This window comes from Tympanuchus pallidicinctus, unplaced genomic scaffold (genome assembly GCF_026119805.1).
Source record: "Tympanuchus pallidicinctus isolate F22 unplaced genomic scaffold, pur_lepc_1.0 scaffold1, whole genome shotgun sequence".
Taxonomy (NCBI): domain Eukaryota; kingdom Metazoa; phylum Chordata; class Aves; order Galliformes; family Phasianidae; genus Tympanuchus; species Tympanuchus pallidicinctus.
Genome location: NW_026294618.1, coordinates 86,982,797 through 86,998,063, shown reverse-complemented (window position 1 = coordinate 86,998,063; position 15,267 = coordinate 86,982,797). Strand labels below are relative to the sequence as shown.

The 15,267-nt window shown below is 35.0% G+C and overlaps 1 protein-coding gene across 5 annotated transcripts in view; it reads right to left on the bottom strand.

The window, feature by feature from the left end:
• The window catches only part of SYT14 (synaptotagmin 14), an 87,239-nt gene that overhangs the window by 25,684 nt on the left and 46,288 nt on the right, over nucleotides 1-15,267 (bottom strand). For all 5 annotated transcript variants that reach the window (XM_052685620.1, XM_052685630.1, XM_052685627.1 and 2 more), the window contains 2 exons: nucleotides 5,056-5,324; nucleotides 3,329-3,778 (listed from right to left, as the gene is read on the bottom strand). In XM_052685620.1, coding sequence (XP_052541580.1) covers nucleotides 3,329-3,778; nucleotides 5,056-5,324 — 719 coding nt within the window. The remainder of the gene's footprint in view (nucleotides 1-3,328; nucleotides 3,779-5,055; nucleotides 5,325-15,267) is intronic.

The window sequence follows — 15,267 nt, the reverse complement described above, 5'->3', positions numbered from 1 at the left end:
GAGCTGAAAATAGTGTGTGAAGAGGAATTCCCTGGTTACGTGGGAGAACTGTAGCAAACATACACTAAAGTGGTCTTGGGGAACATGATGGAAGAGTTAGAACTATAGAAGCAGAAAAGGAGTAGAATAAATGCAATGGAAACAACGCAGACGAAGAAAGGAGTTTTTCAAGAGGAATTATTAAATGGAAACATACCTTTTCATGGTACAAGAACAACTCAGTGAATGACTATGCAAAAGCTGCTAATACAAGATGTTATATGCAATGTTAGAAGGTGACGAACAGGCTGAAATCTTGGGTAAGAAGATTTGTAAATATATTTGTAAATTTGAAGTCTTGTGGAGCTTTGAAATCTATTTAAGGAGCATACAAATATACATTCACCATGCCATGTACTTGTCCGCATTTTAACAATAAGCAGAGAGAGCAGCACACCCAGCTCACGTGAACATACCACTATTTTTCAAATGCACTAAACTCGCTGCCTCACCTTACTCAGATTCTCCTGTGAATAGTGTTAGGGTAAAACTGAAAAAAGTACTAAACTTCACAGGATATGAACTTCTTGTACAATCATAAGGCAGACAATTAGCTAATAAAAATACATTAATATATTATGAGGCACAGACAGAGAAATAAAATACATTCCTGCAGAAGTAGTTAGCATGTAGTAGTAGTTAGCAAGTAGTTAGATGTTTCAATGGATTAGGAAATCTCAGTTTAATATAAAATCTGTATAATGAGAAGCAGTTGAAAAAAAAAACAGGGTAACTGACATTTGCCCATTTCTAATTTCATAAAAAGTTATCAAATACGAACATTTCTCAATACAAAACAACACTCTTCCACTGAGCAAAATAAATTTAAATTCAGAACTTACAACGTTCCTCATCACGGATTTAATAATTACAAACATTCCTGAACGTCTCCAAGGTGAAACAACACTTACCTTCTCCTAGTAAGTAATTGCTGCCTGGCTTACAATTAGAAGGGCACAAAGATCATTGCTCCATTCTAGTAAAAGCACAGTTGAGAAAGAATGCAAACAGTGTATAGCTGCACCCAGAGGTAAACACCTGAGAACTAATTAAGTTGAATGACAATGCTGGATAAGAATAAATTATTATTAGTCATGAAGAAATTCAGGTTGGAAATGAAACACCCAGATGTTTACTGATGAAAATTCACAAATCTGTGATCAAGCTGACCTGACTGCTGGTAATAACAACAGCTTGAACACAATGATGGAGGATGGTCCCCTGCTTCCAGTAAAACATCAAAAAACAAACAAACAAATTTTTAGACTGTTGCAAAATAAAACAGTAGATCTGTTCTCTGAATGAGCATTACATAGCTTACAAATAATAACAGACAAATAATAAAGCAATAATAGGGAACACAGGAACTAATTTCTAAAGTTTTAAAAACTGATTTGCATAATTTAAAAAAAATAAAAAAAGCTGTGATCCTTATTCAAGCTATCAAGACTATGAAGGTTTCTTTCAAGCAATGGCCTAAGAGAAATTTGCCTAAACACCACTACAGTAACCAATTCTGGAAGAATATTTCACTTCCTACCAATATTCCTTATTTGTGTTCATTCCCCCAGAATGGAAAGATTAGAGAAGATAGAGAAACCCTTACCATCACAGAAAATAACAACCAGTCTCATTGTCTTTGATGCCTCCTGGAATTTGTTTACATTCCCAATGCCACAAAAGCTCAAGAAAGTGATAAAGAACAACCTATGCACAAAATGGATATACCCACCAAAACCTGTCTATGCACTTGAGGGATATATCAATTAAAAGCATTACCCTCTTTCTTTCCGAGTTTGGTAAGAAAAAAAAAAAAAGGGCCCTATTGGGAACACATACAAAACAAACGTAGCAAATAATTTCAGAGTATTCAGTGCATGTGTTTCATGGGGCATTAATTTCCCTAGCTACAGAACTGGCAAACTCAGCATTAGCAAAGTTCACACGAGTGAAGCGAAACACTTCATCCTTGAAACAGAATGATTCATACCTCTTAGCAAATCAGAGAAATGCTATTTTATTGCTAGTTGATACTCTATCAGATGCGAGTTTTGGTCTCAGTTGTTGATTTTAATCAGCTTACTTTTAGTCACTAAATAAAACAGCATTCTATTTTTGCAATACTCGTTTTTGACAGAGATGCCAATTTCTTCAACTTTTTTTGGAAAGTGCAGAATGAACTCCATTTGTTCATAACTGGGAAAATACCTTTTGCTTTCCTTCCTTTCTCCTTCTCTTTTAGTTAAAAAATAACAAACAGGCAACCATGTTAATAAAGATGCCCTTGCTAAATCATCTCTTTTTCCCAAAGTCTATTTAAAACACAGAAATCTCTTAGGCAACCAACACTCATGTAATCTTTGTCTATGAAGCCCTGACCAGAACATTACAAACACCTCATTCTAGACAAAAGTTTATTTTAAAATTTGCAAGAAATCAAAAGGGATATACTGCCCATAGAGATGGAAAAACTGTTAAAATGAATCTTTAAATCTTATCTCCTGAAAAATAGGAGATGCAATCTGAAGTTCCCTTGGGAAGAAAGAAGATTTATCTGGAATCTACTGTACCACTGGCAGCCACCCTCACCACTAAACACTTGGACATAGCACATACAGCCCAAACTCCTGGTTTTTGACAGTGTTTAAGTTTGCCCTTAATTACAATTACTTTGCTTTATTAAGAATAGTATAGTTAAATTTTTTTGAGGGGGAAGGTTGTTCATCAGGTAGGTAGGCTTTTTTCCCCAACTAGTAAAAATTCTTTCTAGTTTGGTCTACTTTTTACATTATTTTTCACTTCAGATTGAGTCAGAAATCAATTATTTACAAGGTTCTAATCTGAAGTTATTAAAAATGGTTTTACACTCTCAGAATTGCTCTTTTCTGTATTTCTTCCATGAAAATACATATTGAAACCAAGAATTAACTGCAACAGATGGAGGATATTGGCTTTTTAGCTTTTTTTTTTTTTTTGAAGGTCTGTGGGTCACAGGGTAAAGATGATACTTCTGCATGTATAGATACGTAATATGTGTTCATACATACATACACATGCCTATTTATAGACTAGAAAATTCTAAGTAATTAAAAAGAAAAATGCAGGCAGCTTTTGCAGGTGGAAACTAAATGTACTTACAGAAGCTTTAAGGAAATTATCTTTCTGCCAGTATGATGAATGTTGAAAAAAAATCCAGTGAATGTGACGGCTATAAATATACATACCATTCTTACAAAATTCAGGACAACGTATATCACCACATTCTTATTGTGCTTCATTTGATACTCACAGACAGACTGTAAGAAGGTTCCAATATCACTGGCACTGACATCTTCCCTTGAAGATTCAATTTTGTTAAGTGAAAAATCTTTTCTCCCACAATCCTCTCCTTTTTCATGCGACGTACACTGTAGAGTCTAAAGCGCACTGCGTAATTCCCAATCATCTCAGACTCAACGTGATTAAATTTGAATGTCTCTGTGAAGACAGGGCACGGGCCCCGCTGGATGCTGGTTTTCGCTCTCTGTTTCTTTATGGGGAGAAGAACTAGGTGTACTTGCCACGAGCTTCCACCTGTCCTGCTGTATGTGGGAATGTCTGTGACAGCTGTCACTGTCACCAAAAGCTTCTGTTCCTGTGAGTCATAGTCAAAAGTCACATCCAATGTGCCATATTTAGCTACTGGCTCAGGATCAAAAGGTTTAGGAAGCTGTGAAGACGATCCTCGAGCTGACATATCCTGAAAAAGAAAAAAAAAAGCTTTTATTTATTTACTTGTTGTATTCTATTACTAAATCTAGCATGGAAATACGTGGTTTTCCCTAAGCTATACGAAGTGACTGTGATCTTTTTGTTTATTTCATAAACAAGGTAATTAAACACTAAAAACCTGAAGAGATGCTGACTAGCATCCAAGAAAAAAATAAAATCGAAAGACTTTACCTGGCCAATACTGCCAAAAGCCATGAGCCAATCAGACAGAGCTTGGATTAAATTAGGCAATACTTACGATCTCTTCTTCTCTGCCCCACATGCTAAAATGCATACACATATGTTACAAGATATAATTACCTTACTTTCGTGCAAGCATACACACATTTTATGTTAACATTTTGTGGTACTTTAAGACCTGGCTGGTGACTGGGTGCATGGTGTAATGCCAGCAAAGAATACAGGAATTTTAATACTTATTTGCACTTGCAGCTACAAAAATGTTCCATAGATGTGCCAAAAATTATCACGACTTAATGAAATTTTATTAACACTGCAGATGATGTGTCTGTTCTGAACAGAGTTTCTGGACTTTCCATAAACGGCATCAGTCCTAAAACTACACTGTAAAATTAATTTTTAAAACTGTTTCTTGATACTTTAAATTTGGAATAAGACTGATCTGCTATGTTTTTAAGACAGCCAGTCCGATGACAATCCTGAAACAATAGATACAAGAGATCAATATCCTACGTATATAAGAAGTTATCCCAAATATTTAAAATAAACATATCTACTGTGTATTTCCATATTCTCAAAGTTATGCTTGGTTTTATAAATAGTTATGACATATAATCACAGAATGGCTTGGGTTGGAAGGGACCCCAAGGATCCTCAGGACTCAACCCTCTTGTCACAGGCAGGGCCACCAACCTCCAGATCTTTTACGGCCTTTTTGATCTAAAAATCTTACATTCTTATTTTAAGCTGGATGCTACTTAGCTATTCTCATAACTCACTCCTCTGAAAACCTCACTATAGGAGTTGCTGAGTGTCCGTAAAAAATGTTGATGGTATTCTCCTATTACATACACTTACACTACTGACTGGCATGACACATAATGGGAAAGAAAAAAGAGATTTGCTGTAATTTATTATAGTTTGAGGATCATATGCACACACTACGTCTTTTTCGGCAATGAAATTCACAGATTTTTTCCCTAGCTGACCACCAGACACTATTTTTTAGGAAAAAAAGCTACAGAAAGGTTGTACTATATGACACTTCAGACCATTTTCACTTACCTCTGGACTAAGGACAGCTGTACTATCGCTTGGCACATCCTCTTCATATCCTTTGTTATGGAAGCTTTCTATTTCATGTCCTGTGCTTCCCTCACTTGGACACTTATATGAACATCTTGGACTGTTGCTACACTGGGAAAATTCACATTTACCGTCTCCAACTTCAGAAGGTGTACATGATAGATGAGGAGAACCACTATCATCCTGATACGGAGGTGGCTGCAGTTCATCTAGTGGAGGCGTTCTTCTCATTCTCTGAATGCAGTTAGCTGAGAATAAGAGAAAATTCTTTACTTACTTGCTGATTATTTTCTCTTGAAATAGTTCTGTGGAAAATGCTAATTCCAAATATCTGGAAAGAGTATTTAAAACAGTCCTTTTTTTTTTTTTTTTTTTTTTTTTTTTACATGAGAAACTAGATAAAAGTACTACTGAAAAACATTCACTGAAAACGAAAGAAACGATCTCTCAGATGAAGAACGTAGGAAAAAGCAAATTATTAAATATATAGTAAAAATGAACTGTGAAAATCATATAAAAATAAACATAGCACAAATATGATATGACAAAAATGTTGAGTATGAATTCCTTAATGCTTACCTTGCAAAAACCTTTCGGTTTCCTGAGTCACATTCTGGTGGGATATAAACCAATTAAGGAAACAAAACACACTTCCTAAAGCCATGATATCTAACTTCTCCCATGCAGTTGCTCAGCCAGGGAGATAGTAAATTAAACTCTGATGACAAATAAGTTACTAGTAAAGGCTGACAACGAGCCTTTTCACACCACTGAACTCTGCTCACTTTGAATTTAACAAAAGAAGCAGCGACTCCGAGACAGATTCTTTACCACTTGTTAAGAATGGCTACACTGTAGAATACCTAGTGTTAAGAAAGTAGAGGTAGTCCAGCCACTGAAAATAGCACCATGAGCAACCTAGTGCTTGGGGTGATTGCTTGATGCTCAGCATCTTTGTTTTACACTTACACTAGCTGGACAGATGGAACTGTGGGGAACGTGTCCTCAGAAAATCAACCCAGGATGCACAACTATGGATACAGAAAGCTAATTCCAAATAATTTTCAATTTTTGGTCTTAGATTTTACTACACAACATTACACAGCGATGGGAAAAGACAGTGAGACATGCAGTACATGAAATGAAATTAATACCAAGGATAGGTTAAAACATGCATCACATTTTGCTTATGTCAGCTATGGAAGTTTTAATGAAGATTTCAATACCACGCACATGTAGAAATAACTTATGCAAAAAAACTTCAAAGCAATAATATTTTCTGTTGTCAGACACACCACTTTCATATATAGGAAAATCTACCAGAAAGGAAGATAACAGAAGTTTGAACTTTAGAATGACATAAGTCTTGATTTCAGATTCTAACTAAGACAGAAAATGCTTTTCTTTCCCACATGACAAAGGTGGCATGTTTTAGTTTCATCATTAATTTTATTTTGCATACAGAATTGTCCTGTCCGTGTTCTAAATTCTTATAGTGTATACAACCCTTTAATCATTTCAGCGTAACTACCAGCAGTTCAATGTATCACCTGGACAAACTATGCAAAACAATTAGAGTTAGCCTTACATGAAACAACGTTGAAAGTATAATAATGTGCTCTCAGAATGTGGTGCTCTCAGGCAATAAAAAGTGAAAAGCTCCCTTTTTTGCATCTTTTCCATTGGAAGACTGGACCATATCTATCTGAGCATGCAGAAACACTTCTGGGGCTTGATGGATGCCCAAACCATCAAGCACATTGGTTCACATTGTTCAAGGGAAGCAAACCCAGACCCGCTGGCTATAAGGAAGCCACAGCACACTGCAGATCTCCAAAGCTGTGACAGCACAGCTCATTATGGAGCACATCTACTGCACAGATTTTTCTCTGACCTCAAAGACCAGCTCTTTTGGGGAATGCAGAGTTCTTCCCTATTCCACTGGGCTTCTAGTGAGCTTTTCCGAACTTTAGATAAGACAAGCTGGTAACAAAAACAATGCAAAGTGCTCCTACCAGATCATCGTGCTGTCAGGAATTCTCTCCCCTCGATGAACCCATCAGAGGCAGCCCTATCAGAGCAGTTCCAAGCTACTGTTACACTGCTACAGCATTTCATGCAGAAGGTTCTCTGCTGTTAGTGCTCCTGAAACTCAAAAATGAGCAGGCAGGGAAGCCTACACTCGAACTGCAGTCATCATTTCAGTAGATACACATACAGCCTTACACATGAAAAGACGTTCTTAAGTAGGACAGTCAGAATCTTGAAATCACACAGGGAAGTAATGGGGAAAAACTAAATGCAAAACATGAAGGGATACAGGGCAGCACTTTTTGGGGGAGATTAAATTGCTTGTGCCTGTAAAACTAGATAAACACCATTTTAAAATATAAATTGATATTTTAATCATAACAAAACAATAAACATTCTTTGACTTTCTATACCATGAAAACAGGACTTTTCATTACTTAAATATTTAATCAAATTCAGAGCAAAAGAATTCCTGCTCATAGTTCGTACAAGGCAACAAACAGCCTTAAGAAGACAGTAAATAGCATGACGCCATTTAATCCTTTTTTACTTGGAGTCTCATCTGAAAAGACATTTCAACTCCCAGCTTTTCAGCAGCCGAAAGAAATGAAAGTATTTCTGGATAACTATCAACACCACTACTGTCGTACACGAGTAAACAAATGGCTGCATAACTCACTTCATTTTTTCCACTTTGATGAACTCTATTATATGCCCCTATGGGAAAACTGCACAGGCATGACAGAAAAGGTAGGCAGGGAAGAAGTGAGGAAAAGCAGAAATATTAAGCAGTTGTGATTTTAAAATCTCCAAAAAGCAGAAACACAGGGGCAGGTTTTATCTACCTATTTTTAAAAGCTTATTTACTAAACAGAAACAACATACAAGTTCTAGAAAATAAATAAATAAAATCCAGTACCAGCTTTAAAAATCTAAGGACACCTCTGTCTCAGCAAGCATGATCTATTTTTGCAGAAAAGGCTTCTCTAAAGTTAGTTTTTAAATGACCTTTTCAGTCTTACTTAATTAATCTCCTCCTCCCAGCAGTAAATATTTCACTAAAATTATGATATGGTGTTATGGCTCTCTGAAATTTCTCAATTACATATTACATAATTACTGATGATATCAAAGATGAAGATATTATAGACAGAAGAGAATACAACAAAACTGAATGTCTGATACTGGGCTTTTCCTTTAAAACTGCATAGAATTAGCAACTGTAATAATCAATCATTCAACAATGTTTCACATACCAAAGTTTAAAATAAGAAAGCAGAGTAAATGCTTGCTGATCTATCCCTGATTGCACTGGAGAAAGACATTTGGAGCTGAAAAGAAAGTATGTTCTGAAATGTTTGTATATTTACTTATAGAATCATTGTTTTTAAATATACATGGTATTTTTATTTACATTGTTATATTTGCCCTAAATTGTACACACAAAGAATGCTTTCCAAAGACCACTGAATGCTGCTGAAGAGCTATTCTTCAGCAAACGGTTATAGTGAAAAACTAAAATCAAATGGAGCATCTTTTCTACACAAGACTAACAAGACACTTTCCGCCTCCACAGCAGGTAGAAAATAAATTGTGCCAATTCAGAGAGCATAAGCATATTAAATTAGGGTATCAGTTTGAACAATTCAGTAAAAAAACAAACAAACAACAACAACAAAAAACAGCCAGCAAACATATCTCCTAAACTTGCAATAAAGGAATAAACACAGTGAAATCCTGTCAAGTTTAGCCAGAGGTTCCTCCCAGCCATGAGATGCTGGAAGAGTAAAGATGAAAAGAAACTTACAGGATAAAGATCTCAGAAATGTTTTGTCACCCTAAATACATAGGTTGCTCCAAAAGTAATGCCTCCCCCTTTTTTTTTTTTTCCCCCCAGGAAACTACAATAGCTACAAATCAATATTTTTCAACCGCCAGTAGCTATGCATTTTTGCCAGTGATGAGCCTCTATGCTGCACTTGTACAAATCTGCAAACATGGCAGTGATCCAGTGTTTTACAGCTTTTATGACAGTGTCACTGCTAGGAAAATGTCGCCCCTGCAGCTCATCTTTCATTGGTCCAAACAGATGGAAGCAAGAAGGTGCCAGATCTGGACAACACTGTTCAGCCAAAACTGGTAAAATGCTCCACAGCCTTCAAACTGGCATTAACGTGATGAGAGAGAAAGGCTGTTATGTTCCCATCCTGACTGGAAGTTTAAGCCTTCAGCTTAGTCAGCATCTCCGGTAGTCAGAGTTGCTGGTTTGTCTGGGTTCCAGGACATCCAGAAGGATCATCCCTTTCCTCTCCCAAAGATAGTGCACACCACTTTACTCGCTGGGGGCTGCATCCCACACTTACCCAATGTTGCCAAGTCATTTCCTTGTGGACCAGACTAGGCTGTACAACGTTTTACCATGAAGCTGGTGATGTTAAACATGTTGAAATGTTTAGACTTTGCTATCTTCATTAATTTCCCTAAAAGCTGTCATTAGCAGCAGCAGAAAGTAAACTTTCTTTAGCCCATGTTTCCTGAATAATTCCAAGAATTTCTATCTCATCATAAGGAAGAGAAATTATCCCTATGGTTATAATTCCCTTGTCTCATAAGCAATAATTAACTTCCCCGTTGCAACTTTGAGTTTCTTGTATATATCACTGTTATAAATATTCATGCTATTTTGGCAGGCAGCATTATCAAAAAAATTATTGGGGAATCTGGTTTCTAGTTCCTTTTAAACAAATAATTGTGATATAAATTAATCATTTTGCAAGTCACATTTTGAAATTACCTTGAGTATCTTCATATTCAAACACTACATTTTCTTCCTACATCTCCACATACATTTCAAAAACATTTTTTTTGTCTAAGAAATTTCAACTTTTCAAGCCTTCAAGGGGTTCTATGTAAATGTTAAGACAATTTAAATAAAACATAAAATGAAATACTTGGTTAAAAATTAAAGAAACCTTTCTTATTCTGAATGATTAAATACCCTTAGAGATTTCTGACATGCAGCACAGACAGTCCAAATGGAATTTTCATGTTTGAACTTTTTTACCATCCAAAATATTACGTTGACTGAATTACTCCATGTTAAGAGCAGTATAAAATCCAAACATTAAATATTGAATGAAACCTAGGGGCTCTCTTCTCTTTAAAATGAAGCTTACATGCAACTTTATGAGGAAAAAACCATGTATTTTACAATAAAATAAAATAAATCTATATTTCTATTCTGAAAGAGTTATGGCATCAGTCTTGCTTAATGAAATAAAGGGAACACAGAATAGGTATGGAGCGATTATGGGCAATGGACAAAGTCTTATCAGCATTCTTCTTCTATTTGACACATTTCTGACTTCTATTCACAGAAGAACTGCTGCCTTAATCGAGCAATTCATTTAAAAACAAGAAAGGCAATCACATTGTTTTGTCCTGTTTTAAAGCTTTCTTTTATTTCCTAATATTTATAAAATTTACATACCCTATGAGGTTGACCCCAGATTTAAACTTAACACTTAAAACAGTGTTTATAGATATACAGTTCTTCAAACTGCTTTCAAGCTTCTTCTTCAAAAAAGGTCTAAAATGAGTTGAAACTACTGATACCTGCATAGAATTTTTTTTTTGTAATTTGTCTGTTCATATTATGAGACTGCAGAACTACAGCTTGGTTTTGTTTGCTGACAAAAAGAATTTACTCTTACCTGCAATTACTACACTACTGATTTGTGAGACAGTCCACTAGACAAGAAGAAATATTTCTTCTATAATAAAAATCACAGAAAACTGCGACACTGCTGGAGAACTCCAGGCTCTTTCTAAAATTAGCCTAAATTAGAACATTTAACTACAAATTCACTATTAAAACATTATAGTGAACTAACTGTCAAAGAAATCCTTTTGTTTCCTTCCCAAATATTTTGGTTGTCTTTGAATGAAAATTATATGGTAGCATTGCTTGAATTCATTTTCTTACAATTTTACTATCGTTCTCTGATTTCTTTTAAAGTATTTTTAGTAATTTGAATAGAAAATAGTTTAATTCATTTTTTTTCTGAACAGCTATCCAAAATACACCCCAAAGACTGTCAACTATTTGTTCAACGTGTTACTCGCGTACTGATGTATATAATACACATAATAAAATATAATACAATATAAATAAATCTGATCTTTCCCAAAGATTATTTTTTCACCATTTTAAAAGAGGTTGCAAAAATCCTGTTTTTCTGAGGCTATATCCAACTCTGTAAAGCCTTTTTGAAGCACTGATCTTAAAGAAACGAAATCATAAAATTGCCTGCCATCTCTTCCACGATTGTATTTCCTTAGGCAAAGTATTTGTAATAACCACAGTACTTCAACACCCTAGCCAGAAAAACTTCATTTAATTTAGATTCTGGTTTCACTTTGTTGTGGTTTTTTTTTTTTTTTTTTTTTTTAAATAAGTAGCCAACTTTTTACGCTTCTAATTGCTATGTTGGCTAACTTCCTAAAAAAACAGATATTCTTCTACACCTCTGTTTACTGTTAATTTTTTCCAAATTAGCAAGATTACCACTCTCAAAAAAATGAAATAAAATTCATAATACTTCCTCTCTTTTTTTTCTTTTAAAATACACCATAAGTCACTTTTGCCAAAGATGACTGACAAGCAGCTTTGAAATCTTCAGAATAGATATTCTAGACATGGTGACAAGGAAATGGCTTTCATCATCTCTCTGAAACCTTACCGAACTTCAGCTTTCCAGCATTTTCAAATGCTAAAAAGAGAATTTTGAGTTTAACAGCTAAAAAGCTCTGAAGAATCTACATACTGTAAATGATTCTTAATGAGAACTTCCATTTCTGACGAATCTGTGTACTGTAGTAGCTGGACAGGGACTGTAGGAAATCTTTTCCTGTCATTGCTGTACTTAAGTCGAATACATTTTCCACTTCAAATTCCAGTTCAAGTTCCAGTCTAGTTTAATAGTACTAATACTACTCATGCAATACACGAGCTGTGCAGCAGAATGAAGGATGGAAAAGGTGAAACTGAGATCTGGAAACCAAATACTAGTAAACTACCATAATACACAGCTACTGTTCTGGTAATGTTCTAGTCTCAAATAAAGGAAAAGGTAAGTTTAGAAGGCAGGATTAATGAGTCATGTATAGTGTTCTTGAACATATTAACACTTATGATTTATTTTATCAGGTACATCTATTTTTGATTTAACAAGTAGTACAAAAGTTTCCGAACGTTACCAGAAAAGACCTCTAAGTTCATGGTAATTTCTAATTTGATAGTAATAGATCCATGTAGAAGTATACAGTGCACTTAAACGTGTCACGAAATCATCAGAATTCCTCAATTTTTTCCTACTTTTAAATAGTTCAAATAAGACATAACTACTATCCTAAGCACAAACTCTTTCTGCAGATTAAAATAACTTCCCCTACAAACAAACAAACAAAAACACCCCAGTAACCCCATTCTGTAATTCTTTTCCAAAAATTCTGCAGAGTTCCCATGTGTTTCAGCTCTCTCCTTAGTAGTATGTATTGCTACCCTGAGTGGTTAAAAGGAAAGATATTTTCAAGAAAGAACTGCTTCCAGTATAAGAACACAAAAATAGCTTTAATTCCTTCATGTTACTTTCATAGCGATTTTGAGACCAAATAATACTCAACAAATAAGAGAAGTAATGCTGGCATGGGACACTAACAAAGAACAGTGCTACAATGATTTTGCACTGACTACTTTGGTAGAGTACGTGCTAAATCTTCTGCCCAGCAATCTTGGATACTTACATTATGCTGATTTAGTTATCTCATAACAAAATATACAGAAATATTATGGTGAAATAGTAGAATTTAACGTGTTTAGTACTTTACAGATAGAGAACTGAAGGGCAGATTTAAATGAGAGGCAATAAAGATTGCTGTGAATATAACTCTGAAATGCTCATAGCCACACAGAAACCTTTCACGGAAGTGTAGAATTAAAACCAAATCCTTGAAGTCTAGCACCCATTATGTGTCTTCTAGTTTTAATTCATTTTTACTTCAAGCCTTCTAAAGTATTATTAATCTAAGAACACAAATTGTTTAATGCCAGAATCACATAAACCTCTAAACCACTAGGTAGAGATCTAAACCCACAGAATTTTCTACTACCATCAGCTTTGCACTGACAGAGAAAGAAAAAAATAAAGAAAAATAAAATCAGCATGGGAAAAAAGGGAAGAGGAAAAAAAAGGCAAAAAGAAAAAGTAAGCACAATGATTCAAACATAACAGCTTGTTAGTAAATCAGCAAAGGGATGAGGAGAAATAAAGGGAGAGAAGTTCACCAGCGTGGCATAAAAAATGAGAAAAAGAGCAAACAGTGGAAAAAAAAAAAAGATGCAAGCAGGAAGGAAAATTACTAACATGTAAAATAACAAAAAATGACAGAGAAAGAAAGGTGAAGGAAAAGGAAAATAAAACAACACATGACATGTAAAAAATTGGTTCAGATCTAAGAAAAAATGGATGTCAACAGAGTAAAGAGATAAAAGAGAAATCTGAAAAGACAATGGGTGGGAATATCCATATTTCTAGGTGAAAATCTATGCAACCTAGAGAACATGGCTAGTTATATTTTAGGATTAGAAAGGTGCTTGTAAGAATAGACTTCTATTTTATATTTATATTATACAATTATCATCAGTTATTTCTCCTAATGAGGGTGAGACAACGGTAATTGTTTATTCAGACTTTGAGACTCCAAAGGAGCTCAGTTTCTCTTGTCAGTTCAGGCACTTTTTTTTCTCTTCTTTCCTTGACACACCATCTCAGTGACTTCCTTTAGTAAAATGAACTGTATTTCCTACAGTAATTAGAGCATTACCACAAAAACAATTCTAAAAAAATTCAGAAATTAATTTTGAAACAGATCCCATAACTTTACCGAATGAAAAGCAGTCAGAAGCCATGTGCCATAAAAAGAAAGGAGAAATAGACATAGTAAAATCACAGAAAATTGATAAGCTTTCAAACCAAGAAATCTTTCTTTCATGCATCCAGTAGGAAGATGCACAGAAAAGGCACAGGTTAAGCAACAGGGAGCCTGTGAATCTATTCCACTCAGTCCAGCAAAGCCTCAAACAAGTTTCTCAGGGCACGCACAAGCATGACCACACAAAACTAAATTTCTTGCATTTCTCTGCAGTGCTTCCAGAACTCCTACTGTTACAGATGAGTTCCTTTAGTAGGCTAATGAGTCAAGTATGATTAAGTTGTTGCTATGCTTCTATAGTCACAATATAATTCACAAAATAGGTAATTTTCTGAATTTTGAGAACACTTAATGAACGTGTGACTTGTGGGGGAAGATATTTTCATTCAGTCATAGCTACAAGTCACAAGATGTCTGCTCACAAGGGTCAGAGAACAGCAGCTAAGCTGCGTACTGCAGCACACATAAGGTCTATGTGATGATGCTTCAGCCCTCATCAAACAGTAGGAGATGAATTACTCTGCCCTATCATTCACCCAAAGAAACAATCATGCTAACCAACAGATTGTAGGGCAGCATATCATTCTGCACAAAACACTAACTGGAAAATCGTGATGTGAAAATGGTTCTGTACTTAAAAATGTTAAACATATTAGGCAGTGTTACAGAATAAAAACATGCATATCCAACAACAACAAAAAAATGTTTCACGTGAGCCTTTCTTGTATTAGTAAAAAAAAATATACACAATCTGAAATTACTGTTTAATTTTGCTTGTTGAACAAGAGACTTAAAGGTAGTAAGCAGGAGTTAATTAGCAATCAGAGTCTGACATCTACAGCTGCAAAATGTTTGTATGATAATTTCAAAATTGAAAATGATTTATTTCTCTCTATGTGAAATTAGTGAACACTCATTATAAAGTCTGCGATTATTTTGAAAAGTACTGCTGAAGCATTTCAGAATCTCTGCCACGGGATTAGCAAGTATTACAACATATGTCTTGAGAACTATTATCATCCTACCTGTTTTTGTTGTCATCATGGTCTTTAGATCACTACAACAGAAAATATACAGCAGGGTGATATTTAACACAGTTCACACCAAGAATGCTATTTCTGTGGGATTTTTTGTCAATTTTTTTTTTTTTTTTTTTAATCTCAGCAC